The following is a 12552-nucleotide window of genomic DNA, read 5'->3' as shown; positions in this document are numbered from 1 at the left end:
CTGTAATCCCAGCTACTGGGGAGGCTGAGGCAGGAGAATCGCTTGAACCTGGGAGGTAGAGGTTGCAGTAAGCTGAGATCGTGCCACTGCACTCCAGCCTGGGTGACAGAGTGAGACTCCATCTCAAAAGAAAAAAGAAATAGTGATCTGTAAGAGATATATGCATTTGTTTTTATGTGTTCTACATAGTAGAAACTCTGGATGAAATTACTTCATTTGAAGTAAGTGTTCTAAAGCCACTAATTTCACCTTTGGGGAATAGTATTTTTTCTATTAAGAAAGGCAATTCCTCTTACTACCTTCTGAGAACTTCTTTCATCCTCATCTTCAGATGGATCTGACTGGTGTTTTGGACTGTCCATTTGAAGGAATGCTCTGACATCTGGACTAAAAACAAAAATTAACTTTATTATAACTTCAAAAGCATTTCTACAGCCTTTCTCCCTTTTAAAATGAAAATCAAAATAGAAATAACTATATTAGCATTTACAGTAAGAAAGTAAAACAGAATCCATTAATATTCATTATTATAAATGTAATACGCAAATTAATTTTTTTTTTAAATAGAGAAACCAATAGACAAATGGGCAAACATATAAACAGGCAGTTCATGGAAAAGAAAACCCAAATGGCAAGCAAATTTGTGAAGATGGCTAACTTCACTAATAATCAGAGAAATACAAGTTAAAATGATAATGAGATATCACATTATGTCCATTATCTGGCAAAAGTTAGAAAGATAATACTAAAAGTTGGTAAAAAAAAAAAAATAGGGGAAGAGAAATGTTCAAATATTGTTGGTGACAATTCAGAATGAAGCAACTTTTCTGAAAAGCAATCTGGCAATACTTGGTAAAACTGTATATGCATTTTCCCTGGGCCCAGAAATTCTAATTTTTGGGGTAAACCATAGAAAAAATTATGCGCAGCTGGCCGGGCGCGGTGGCTCATGCCTGTAATCCCAGCACTTTGGGAGGCAGAGGCGGGCGGATCACGAGGTCAGGAGATGGAGACCATCCTGGCTAACATGGTGAAACCCTGTCTCCTCTAAAAATACAAAAAAAAAAAAAAAAAAAAAAAAAAAAATAGCCAGGTGTGGTGGCGGGCGCCTGTAGTCCCAGCTACTGGGGAGGCTGAGGCAGGAGAATGGCGTGAAGCCGGGAGGCGGAGCTTGCAGTGAGCCGAGATTGCACCACTGCACTCCAGCCTGGGTGACAGAGCGAGACTCCGTCTCAAAAAAAAAAAAAATTATGTGCAGGTCCAGTGAAAGGCACGTAACTATAATGTTCATTGCAGCATTTTCTGTAACTGTAAGGTAGAAGCAAAATAGGCATTTACCACCAGGGAAATGAGTAAGTCAACTATGGTAACTACCTACAGGGAATACCAGTCAACAGCCAGAAGCAAGAAACTATAGCACAGTATCATTTATATATATGTTAAATACTCATAGACACAAAGCATCAGTCTGTTTACCAAAGATACACAGATATATAAGGACATATATCAAACACATTAAAGTGGGTATCATCAAGGGGGATGAGGAAATGGCTATGAAGATGAAGGATGAAGAGAAAAAAATGGACTAAAACTAGAGATGGCCCACAGATGGACTCATGATGACTGTGGGGAATAATTAAATCTCCATACCTGGCACCCTCTCCCCAGTCTGTCCTTAATTATTTAATCAAATAATATACATTATTTCCAGGAAACTCAAAAGATGAAAAATTATTTTTAAAAAGAGGGGGCCTTAGCCAGGAGTGGTGGCTCATGCCTGTAATCCCAATGTTCTGTAAGGCTGAAGCGGAAGGATAATTTGAGGCCAGGAGTTAGATACCAGCCTGGGCAACATAGCAAGACTCTGTCTCCACAAAAAACAAAAATAAAAAAACCCAGGCATGATGGTGTGCACCTGTCATCCTAGCTACTCAGAAGGCTGAGGCAGGGGAATCACTCGAGCCCAGGAGGCTGAGGCTGCAGTGAACCAAGATTGCACCCCTGCATTCTAGCATGGGTGACAAAGCAAGAACTTGTCTCTAAAAATAAATAAACTAAATAGGAAAAAAATAAAAATAAAAAGAGTTGGGCAGGTGTAAATGTAAAATGGTACAGCCACTGTGGAAAACAGTTTGGCAGTTCCTTGAAAAGTTAAACACAGAGTTACCTTATGACCTTGCAACAAGAGAAATAAAAACGTATGTTCACATAAAAACTCATACATAATTTCTCATAGCAGCATTATTCATAATAGCCAAAAAGTGGAAATATCCCAAATGTCCACCAATAGATGAATGGATAAACAAAATGTGGTGTTATCCATACAATGGGATATTAGCCAAAAAAAGGAACGAAGAGCACTAACACATGCTATAACGTGAATGAAGCTCATAAATATTATGCTAAATGAACGAAGGCAAAAAAAAGTCACCTACTATATAATTTCATTTTAATAGGCAAATCTGTACAGACAGAAAGTAAAATAGTGGTTGCCAAGGGTTGGGGGAGGAGATAATTTGGAGGTAAAGTTTCTTTTTAAGGGGATGAAAATGTTAGATTAGCTTTGGGGTGATAGAATTAGTGATGATGGTTGTAAAGCATCGTGAATACACTAAAAACTACTGGGCTGGATGCAGTGGCTCACACCTGTAATGCCAGCACTTTGGGAGGCTGAGGCGGGCAGATCACGAGGTAAGGAGCTCAAGACCAGCCTGGCCAACATAGTGAAATCCTGTCTCTACTAAAAATACAAAAATTAGCTGGATGTGGTGGCACGCACCTGTAGTCCCAGCTACTCAGGAGGCTGAGGCAGAAGAATCTCTTGAACCCAGGAGGCGGAGGCTGCAGTGAGCCAAGATGGTGCCATTGCACTCCAGCCTGGGTGACAGATGACAGAGCAAAACTCTGTCTCAAAAAAAACAAACAAACAAACAAAAAAAACAACTACTGAATTGTACACTTTAGAATAATTTAAATGGTGAATTTTTAACTTAATAAAAAAGGTTTATAAAAAGTAGGGGTGGGGATTTTCAATCTTACCACATAGAAGCAACCACTGTTAACATTTTGGCATATTTTATTTCAGTCTTTTTCTCTGCACATTTAAGATCACAATATATTTAAATTTTCACTTTAAAATTACATAATAAACATTTCCCCATCTTGTCAAAAACTTTGTAAACAATCACTTTTGATAGATACATAATACATAACATGAATGTACTAAAAATTACTCAATGATTCTTCCACTTGAGGGTATGACTTCCAACTTTTCATTACCATAAACAATGCTGTAGTTGACAATCTTTGTGCATAGTATTAGAACTCTATGACTTTCAGAACAGATTTTTAAAAATAAAATTACTCGTCTGAATTATAAACCATTTTACAGTATTAAACAAATACAGTTTGTAAGACTGATTTCCAGAGCAGCTGTACCAATTTATACTCCTCTAGCAGTATATGAACATCCTGAAGACTCTCAGGCTTGGTTAGTGTTAAATGTTACATTTTATATTAACATCTTGGATAATTTGATGTGAAAAACTGTATTTTAAAGAGGAAGTACTCAGTATCGCTTACAGTAATAAGTGAAATGCAAAATTAAAGCAACAGTAAGATACCATTACCCACTCACCAGAATGGCTAAAATGGAAGACTAACAATACCAAGTGTTAATGAGGTAAGCAACATGATTTCACATGCTGATGGAAAGTGTACAACTGGTAAATCACTTTGCAAAACTATTTTGCATTATCCACTAAAGTTAAACACATACATATACCCTACAACCCACAAGTTCTACTCCAAGATATATCAGAAATGTTGGCACTTGTGCACCAAAAGGTATGCTAATGGCAGTATTATTTATAATAGTCAGAAAATAGAAATATTAGTATCTGAAATGCCCATCAACAGTAGAATGAATCAACTGTGGTATACTCATACAATGGAACATTATACAGCAATGGAAATGAACAAACTGTAGTTATATGAGACAACATGGATGACTCTCACATTGCTGAGAAATAAGCCAGACAGATAACACATATTGTATGATTCCATTTACATAAAGTTCAAAAACAGGGCACACACTAATCTATTTTGTTAAAAGTCAGGCTGGTAGTTACCTTTGGGAAGGAAGAAAGAAACAGAGATTGAAAGAGGATGTGTAAGAGATCTCAGGGGTGTTTATAATATTTTCTTTTTTGGCCTAAGGGGATGATATAATTCAGTTACGTTTATTTCTCATAATTTATTGAGCTGTACAGTCCTGATCTGGGCACTTTTCTCTGTTATAATGCAATAAATTAAAATAAGGTATTTCTGCTTCCATTTCATTTCTTAAACACATAAGGAAATGTTTAGTTTCTCTGACAGTAAGCCATTTCTGTGTCCTTCTTTGTGAACCATTCAATGTGTTTTGTCCTGTTTTGTTTTGTTGTGTTAAGTGTTTGCATCGGTTCCTTCTATGTTAAATGTATTTATCTATCGTCCTTTATCATGGAAAGCTTTTTCTATATTTTTGGTTTTCAATTTTACTTACTTATGATTTGGGGGTTCAAAAGTTTTGCTTTGTTTTTTTGCTTTTGCTGTTTTAGAGGTGGGTCTCACTCTGCCACCCAGGTTGGACTGCAGTGAGATAATCACGGCTCACTGCAGCCTGGATCTCCTGGGCTCGGGTGATTCTCCTACCTCACTACCTCAGCCTCCTGAGCAGTTGGGACTACCGGCACATGCCACCATGACAGGCTGATTTTTTGCATTTTTTTTCTGGAGAGGGGGTTTTGCCATGCTGCACAGGCTGGTCTTGAACTCCTGGGCTCAAGTGATCTGCCTGCCTTGGCCTCCCAAAGTGCTGGGAGTAAAGGCATGAGCCACTGTGCACAAAGTTTTTGTTAGTCAAATTTTTCATTGTTTTACTTTGTGATAGTCATTCACTGACAATATGCTCAGAAAACCCTTTTTCATCCAGAGATGAGAGAAATACTAACATTTTATTCTAGTTTGAAAATGATTTTAAAATTTGTTTTTAATAAAGTCATCTTAAAAATTAGCTTGTTTGGCTGGGCGTGGTGGCTCACACCTACAATCCCAGCACTTCAGGAGGCCGACGGGGGAGATAATTTGAGGTCAGGAGTTTGAAACCAGCCTGGCTGACATGGGGAGACCCCATCTTCATTAAAAATACAAAAATTAGCCGGGTGTGGTGGCACACACCTGTGGTCCCAGCTACCCGGGAGGCTGAGGCAGGTGAAATTCCGTTTGTTTTTTTGCTTTTTTTGAGATGGAGTCTCACTCTGTCGCCAAGCTGGAGTGTAGTGGCACGATCTCGGCTCACTGCAACCTCTGCCTCCCAGGTTCAGGCGATTCTCCTACCTCAGCCTCCCAAGTAGCTGGGACCACAGGCGCAGGCCACCATGCCCGGCTAATTTTTGTACTTTTAGTAGAGATGGAGTTTCACCATATTGGCCAGGATGGTCTCAATCTCTTGACCTCATGATCCGCTTGCCTTGGCCTCCCAAAGTGTTGAGATTACAGGCGTGAGCCACTGCGCCTGGGCAGAAGAAAAGCTATTTTAAAAGTACATTTCCTGCTGGGCACGGTAGCTCGTGCCTGTAATCCCAGCACTTTGGGAGGCAGATGATCTGAGGTCAGGAGTTCCAACCCAGCCTGGCCCATTGATGAAACCCTGTCTCTACTAAAAATGCAAAAATTAGCTGGGTGTGGTGGTTCACACCTGTAATCCCAGCTACTCAGGAAGCTGAAGTGAGATAACTGCTTGAGCCCAGGGAGTGGAGGTTGCAGTGAGCCGAGATTGCACCACTGCACTCCAGTCTGAGCGAACGGGCGAGAGTCTGTCTCAAAAACATAAAAAATAAAAATAAAGTATGTTTCCTTAACAGTAATAACAGGTACATAGGAGGTGCTCAAGATACACTTGCTGACTGGCTTCTCTTCTTGCTCTCTTAAATTTCTACTGTCTTAAGAACAGCTTGACGTTCAAATGAAGAGTGTGAAAATTAAAATTCTGTCAACAACAGAAAAGATCTAGAAAATAGGAAATGTTGGCCGGGTGCGATGGCTTACGCCTGTAATCCCAGCACTTTGGGAGGCCGAGGCAGGCAGATTACGAAGTCAGGAGATCGAGACCAACCTGACCAACATGGTGAAATCCTGTCTCTACTAAAAATACAAAAATTAGCCAGGCGTGGTGGTGCGCACCTGTAATCCCATCGACTTGGGAGGCTGAGGCAGAAGAATCACTTGAACCCAGGAGGCAGAGGTTGCAGTGAGCTGAGATTGCGCCACTGCACTCCAGCCTGGGCTACAGAGCAAGACTCCATCTCAAAAAAAAAAAAAAAAAAAAAGGAAATGTCACATGTTGCTAAAAAGAAAATGTCAGTTAAAAAATTAAGTTTATCACGCCTGTAATCTCAGCACTTTGGGAGGCCAAGGCGGGCAGATCATGAGGTCAGTAGATGAAGACCATCCTGGCTAACACGGTGAAACCCCGTCTCTACTAAAAATACAAAAAAAAATTAGGTGGGTGTGGTGGTGCGCCCCTGTAGTCCCAGCTACTGGGGAGGCTGAGGCAGGAGAATGGCGTGAACCCAGGAGGCGGAGCTTGCAGTGAGCTGAGATCACGCCACTGCATTCCAGCCTGGGTGACACAGCAAGACTCCGTCTCAAAAAAAAAATTAAGTTTAAAAAACTCTTGACTATTTTTGGGGTGCTGGAAATATCTTCTATCATGAATGGAATGGTGATGGTTACAGGGTGTATATATATTTAAAAATCCATTGAATTGTACACTCAAGAACTGTGTATTTCACAGTATAAAGTTTTGGAAACTGGCAATTTAAAATAATCCAATTGCTTTTAGTTGAATTTTAATGCCAAATATAACATCTTTATAATACTGCACGTCAAGATCCAGAATGAATACTTTATATATTATATAGTGTTAGGGGTTCTGAGTAACTTAAAATACTAGGAGAAGTAATAACCACTACCATTTATTGCATACTTATTCCATGCCAGCTCGTCAAAGGAAGAGACAAATTCAAGCTTTGAATGCATGAATTACATTTCACACAAGCCAGTAATATGCCAATTCAAAGTAATCTCCAATGTATATAGCAATAATTAGAGATTAGAAGGGTGGGTCTAAGGTGAAGATAGCATAGTGCATATCCCCAGGAAAAGGCATAATGTTTAAGAAAATAGTTAAACAAAGAGCCAAATAACAAGACTTTTTACTGAGGAACAGACTAGACAAGGGAACTGTGAGTTCAGGTATCCTACCAAATTTCATGCCCTTCTGCCACCTGCCAGAGGTGGCAGAGGATACCTGTTCTTACTGCAATGTCTAATGCTGGTGTGACCACAGCTGTGAGACCTGCCTGACTCTTGCCTTACCTGGGAGCATCAGGGGAAATTAGGGTAATCATCATTTTTACAACGATTACTCAAAAATACAGTTCTTCAATGTTGTGGTTCTGAAAAGACTGTTAAAGTGTGTCATATTTACACCATTGCCCATAGGCAACCTTTAGTTTACACAGATAGGTGAGCTGCGGAAAAGCTCTCCAAATATTCTATCCTCTTCATTTCCTCTTAGAATACTTTATACATACAAGTACTATAATATAAATTACAAACCACAATAAATGTAATGAATACTCATAAACCAACTACCAGACTCAAAAATGAAAACACAAGCCAAACCACAGATCTACCAATGTTTTTGTAGGTATTTCTGAAATAACCCTCCATCTTCCTAGCTGGGAGCTACTGGCCTACAGAAAGAAGTTTAAACCTGTCAGCATGAGACACCCACAGGGCTGGGAAAGCGCCTTTATCTTAATGGCTGCTGGAATACTGTGTTGTGAAAGACTGGAGGCCTCCTGTGGGTCAACAGAACACTGCCCCAAGTGAAGCAGAAATGGTGGCATGTGTGCCCAACCCCAGACAACTCCTTCAACCTCGTCTTCTTTCCAAAAATCTACTCAGCTCCAGTCACCACGAAATGTTAAAGTGTCCTGATGGTTCAGGCTTTCTGTATCCTGTTACGCCTGGAAAGCCTTCTTTTCTTCTCGAATGATTGCACATCCTTTAAGTTGCAGGAAGCCTTCCTTGACCTCCTCAAGAAGAGATGCTTACACCTTTCTCTGCTATCTTCTAGCACCTCTATCATAAAAATTATCCAGCTTCAAATACTTGTTTATTAATATATGCCTGTTTTTCCTACTACACTGGGAGCCTGTGCCTCTGGAAGGTAGGGACGACACTTAGCTTTATATTCCCAATGCAAGTAGCAGGTACTTAAATGCTTTTTGAAGGTATAGATAAAATATAATATCAAATAATTAGCAAGATGCTTTAATTTATTATGCAAATTCATTTCAAGTTTAATCTATAAAACTAATGCAAGTACAAAAGGAAAAAAGAAAATAACTAAGATGAAGAGAAAAGGGGAGAAAGAGTATCAGGGAGAAAATGCTCAAGGAAGATTTTACAAACATATATAGCACAGTAACATTTCATAGAACAAAGAAAATTCATATAAGGATTATTCAGTATTCTTAGGTTTGGTTTTAATGTCCCTTTAGAACACAACAAAAATTACTTACTGGTTATAAAGTTCTGGATACCTAACTAGGTTCTGAATGAATTCATTTAGTCCTGCTCGTCTTTGTTTAATAAAATCTGGAAGAGAGATATAAACTATTAGGATTATTTATGTCAGACTATGCAATTATCATCAACAGTTATATAATAGACAAGCACAAGATAGTGAATTTTGATTAAGAAGTTATTTTTAAATTCATGCTACTTGTCACACAAGGCATACTTAGAAATTATATACATTATATGAATCATTGTATTTATATAATATATAATTATATATTACATATATGTAATTATATATTAAAATTAAGCAGACAATTTATCTCCAAAAAGAAAGTTCTCAAAAACTGCCTATTATGGACTCTAAATAGACTAATTACAAAAATTGGAGAAGCACATTGCTTTGTCCAACTCCTCATGTACTACCAGACAATGAATAAAAATTATGACACTGATGACTGAAAATCACACTAATTTAAAAAAATAAGGATTTCTGGAAATCCTTTGCAACTGGGCAATAATGATTAACTGGTTAACTGAATATCGCCAAAACTCTAGTTTAACTTCCACTGTGAAAAACAAACAAACAAAAAACCTTAAAAAAATGCACAGGCATACTTTCCTAACAAGTAATTGTCCAGTATTTTCTTTTTTTAAATTTTTCTTTTTTCGTCTGAGACAGTCTTGTTCTGTTGCCCAGGCTGGAGTGCAGTGGTGTGATGTAGGCTCACTGCAACCGCTGCATCCTGGGCTCAAGCAACCCTCCCGCCTCAGCCTGCCAAGTAGCCGGGACTATAAGCATACACCACCATACCTAGCTAATTTTTGTATTTTTTGTAGAGACAGGGTCTCACTATGTTGCCCAGGCTCATCTTGAACTCCTGGGCTCAAGCAATCCACCCTCCTCGGCCTCCCAAAGTGCTGGGATTACAGGCATGAGCCATTGTGCCCAGCCTGTCCAGTATTTTTGAAGTGTTTTGTTTGTTGATAATTGAAGCTAATGCAATAGCAATTTAGGAATAAATATTAAGCACAAACCTTTCTTTTCTTGAAATACACACTTTTCTTGGAATTAGAAAGCTTTATTCAAATATCTTTGTCTTTCCTACTTCCTAACCTTGAACTTTTCCAAGACTTAAATTTTTACTTGTAAAATGTGGATAGTAACAATATTTATACCTCATAATGCTGTTATAGGATTAAGTGAGATAATGCATCTAAGTTTATAGTAGGATGTTTGGCAGATGTTAAGAGTATTATTTATAGCTAATAATCATTAGATACTATTACTTTTGTTGTTGTTGTTATTATTAGTGGTTGGGGGGTCTAAAAGCCATTATCCTAAACTCTCTTTTTTTTTTTTCTTTGAGACAAAGTCTTGCTCTGTCACCCAGGCTGGAGTGCAGTGGCGCGATCTCGGCTCACTGCAACCTTCATGTCCTGGGTTCAAGCGATTCTCCTGCCTCAGCCTCCTGAGTAGCTGGGATTACCGGCGCGCACCACCACACCTGGCTAATTTTTGTATTTTTAGTAGAGACGGGGTTTCGTCATGTTAAACCAGGCTGGTCTCGAACTCCTGACCTTGTGATCTGCCCGCCTCGGCCTCCCAAAGTGCTGGGATTACAGGCGTGAGCCACCGCACCCAGCCAATTCTTAAGAAATATACTCTAAAAACTGAACACATGTGATTTGAGAAACTGTCTCCTAACGGCGAATGTCTGGATAAAAACCCATAAAAAATATTCCACTTGACAATGAGTTTTGGTTTAGTAAACTGATTTCTACTGAATAAAGGTATAATGTACAGTGTGTGTCACCAAAATTATGGGTTATTTCCAGGTTTATTTCCATTTCTTAAATGTAAGGTATGGCTTCATACAAATATAAACAAATCTAAAATCAGGTCTGGTCTTTTGGAGCCAGATGCATGTACTTGGTACTTTTTTCTTGTTCGTCTAAGAATTCCTTAAAGAATTTCAGGTAGGTATCTTATTAAACTCTTCCAAGGACATTTATAATGTCACTAGGTAGCAAAGCATATGTGAGGTTTACATTAAAAACTATAATTGAAACACAGTTATTTCTCAAGAACTGAACTTAGTAACATATGAAGAACTAAAATGAATAACTACATTTAGGATATTCAAAGAAAACCTAATAACTATATGGAAACAGCTTTAAATTGTTCTGTGGATGCTTACTGAAGATATATTTTACTTTTGAAGGCCAGTGTGAAGAGAGGAATTTCCTTTCTTCAGTGAGCTACAGCCCATGCTGCTCTAAGTGTTTCTAGGCTTGCCATTTCATTACTGACTAAACAGTTTCAAAATTGCTATGTAAAGCCCTATATAAGAAGAAGTCCAGTAGCAGTCAGAATTCAGGGGCAATTCCAAACTTACTTTTTTAGATCAACACTAAACTTGCAAATATCTGAAAAAATTCCAGGTAAGACTATAATGTATAGGATAAGTGCCAAGAATTTATATAAGGCCTATATATTAAGAACTATAGTTAGAAATATGTATTTTTAAAAATCTCTCCAATGAAGAAGTTACATGAATGTATCTGTTGGAATTCAAAAGAAATTTCAAATAGAAATTTTAAAAAGGCTGGGCGCAGTGGTTCATGTCTGTAATCCCACAGTTTTGGGAGGCCTAGGTGAAAGAATCACTTGAGGCCAGGAGTTTGAGACTAGCCTGGACAACATAGTGAGAGCATGTCTCTACAAAAAAATTTTAAAATATTAGCTAGCTGTGGCGACATACACCTGTAGTCCTAGCTACTCAGCAGGCTGAGGTGGGAGGATCACCTGAGTTGGGAGGCAGAGGTTGCAGTGAGCTGAGATCGCACCATTGTACTCCAGCCTGGGCAACAGAGACACTGACTCAAAAACATATATATAAATAAAGTTAAAAGTATGGTTTCCTCTGGGTGCATCCTATTAAAAAGTCGTTAAATTCATAATAAAATGTTAACAAGAAGTACAGGCAGAGATCATTCTTAAAATCAGCCTTCAAGTATGTAAGATGGATCTTACAGAGGTTGGCAAACACTAGAATAAAGAGGTAGACAAAAGAAAAAGAAGACATAGGCTTAAGCTGCAGCATAAGAACTCAAAAAGATAAGCAAAAACCCCATAGACCGGCTACCAACTATGAGATAAGTTAAAAAGGGAATTTCAGAATGTTTTTCTCAGGTATGATTTTATTTATTTATTTTTGTTGAGACAGAGTTTCACTCTTGTTGCCTAGGCTGGAGTGCAATGGTGCGATTCCAGCTCACTGCAACCTCCGCCTCCCAGGTTCAAGTGATTCTCCTGACTCAGCCTCCAGAGTAGCTGGGATTACAGGTGTGTGCCACCATGCCTGGCTAATTTTTGTATTTTTAGTAGAGACGAGGTTTCACCATGTTGGCCAGGCTGGTCTAGAACTCCTGACCTCAGGTGATCCACCCACCTCAGCCTCCCAAAGTGCTGGGATTACAGGCGTGAGCCACCGCGCCCAGCTGACTTTATTTTTAACTTTTTATTATGAAAAACTTCACAAGTACACAAAAGGTGAGAACCTTATTCGCCTACTTTAAAATTTATCAACATTCTGCTATTCCAATTTCATTTATCCTCATTCCTCACCTTTTATTTATTTATTTTTTTTCTGGAGTATTTTAAAGCAATTCTCAGGCAGATTTTTTTTTTTTTTTGGTGTGGAGGGAATAAATCAGTGTGTATTTCTAAATGGCAGTATCTTTAAAAAAATAGTAAAGCCATGAAATCACTATCTCATAATGTCTATACATTCTTTTATTTCCCTCCAATCTACAGGTAGAACTTAATTCTTCTTCTCTCTTGAATGGGGGTTGGACTTAATGACTACCTTCTAATGAGCGGAATATGGTGGATGTAATGGCATGTGGCTTCCA

At 38.5% G+C, this 12552-nt stretch overlaps 1 protein-coding gene across 12 annotated transcripts in view; it reads right to left on the bottom strand.

Moving 5' to 3' along the window:
- The window catches only part of SGK3 (serum/glucocorticoid regulated kinase family member 3), a 152004-nt gene that overhangs the window by 39184 nt on the left and 100268 nt on the right, over positions 1-12552 (bottom strand). For all 12 annotated transcript variants that reach the window (XM_054497566.2, XM_054497570.2, XM_063668826.1 and 9 more), the window contains 2 exons: positions 8637-8712; positions 300-387 (listed from right to left, as the gene is read on the bottom strand). In XM_054497566.2, the coding sequence (XP_054353541.1) occupies positions 300-387; positions 8637-8712 (164 nt within the window). The remainder of the gene's footprint in view (positions 1-299; positions 388-8636; positions 8713-12552) is intronic.

The sequence above is a fragment of the Pongo pygmaeus genome, chromosome 7 (assembly GCF_028885625.2).
Source record: "Pongo pygmaeus isolate AG05252 chromosome 7, NHGRI_mPonPyg2-v2.0_pri, whole genome shotgun sequence".
Taxonomy (NCBI): Eukaryota; Metazoa; Chordata; class Mammalia; order Primates; family Hominidae; genus Pongo; species Pongo pygmaeus.
Note: the sequence above shows the minus strand (reverse complement) of the source record. Positions and strands in the feature narration are given on the sequence as shown.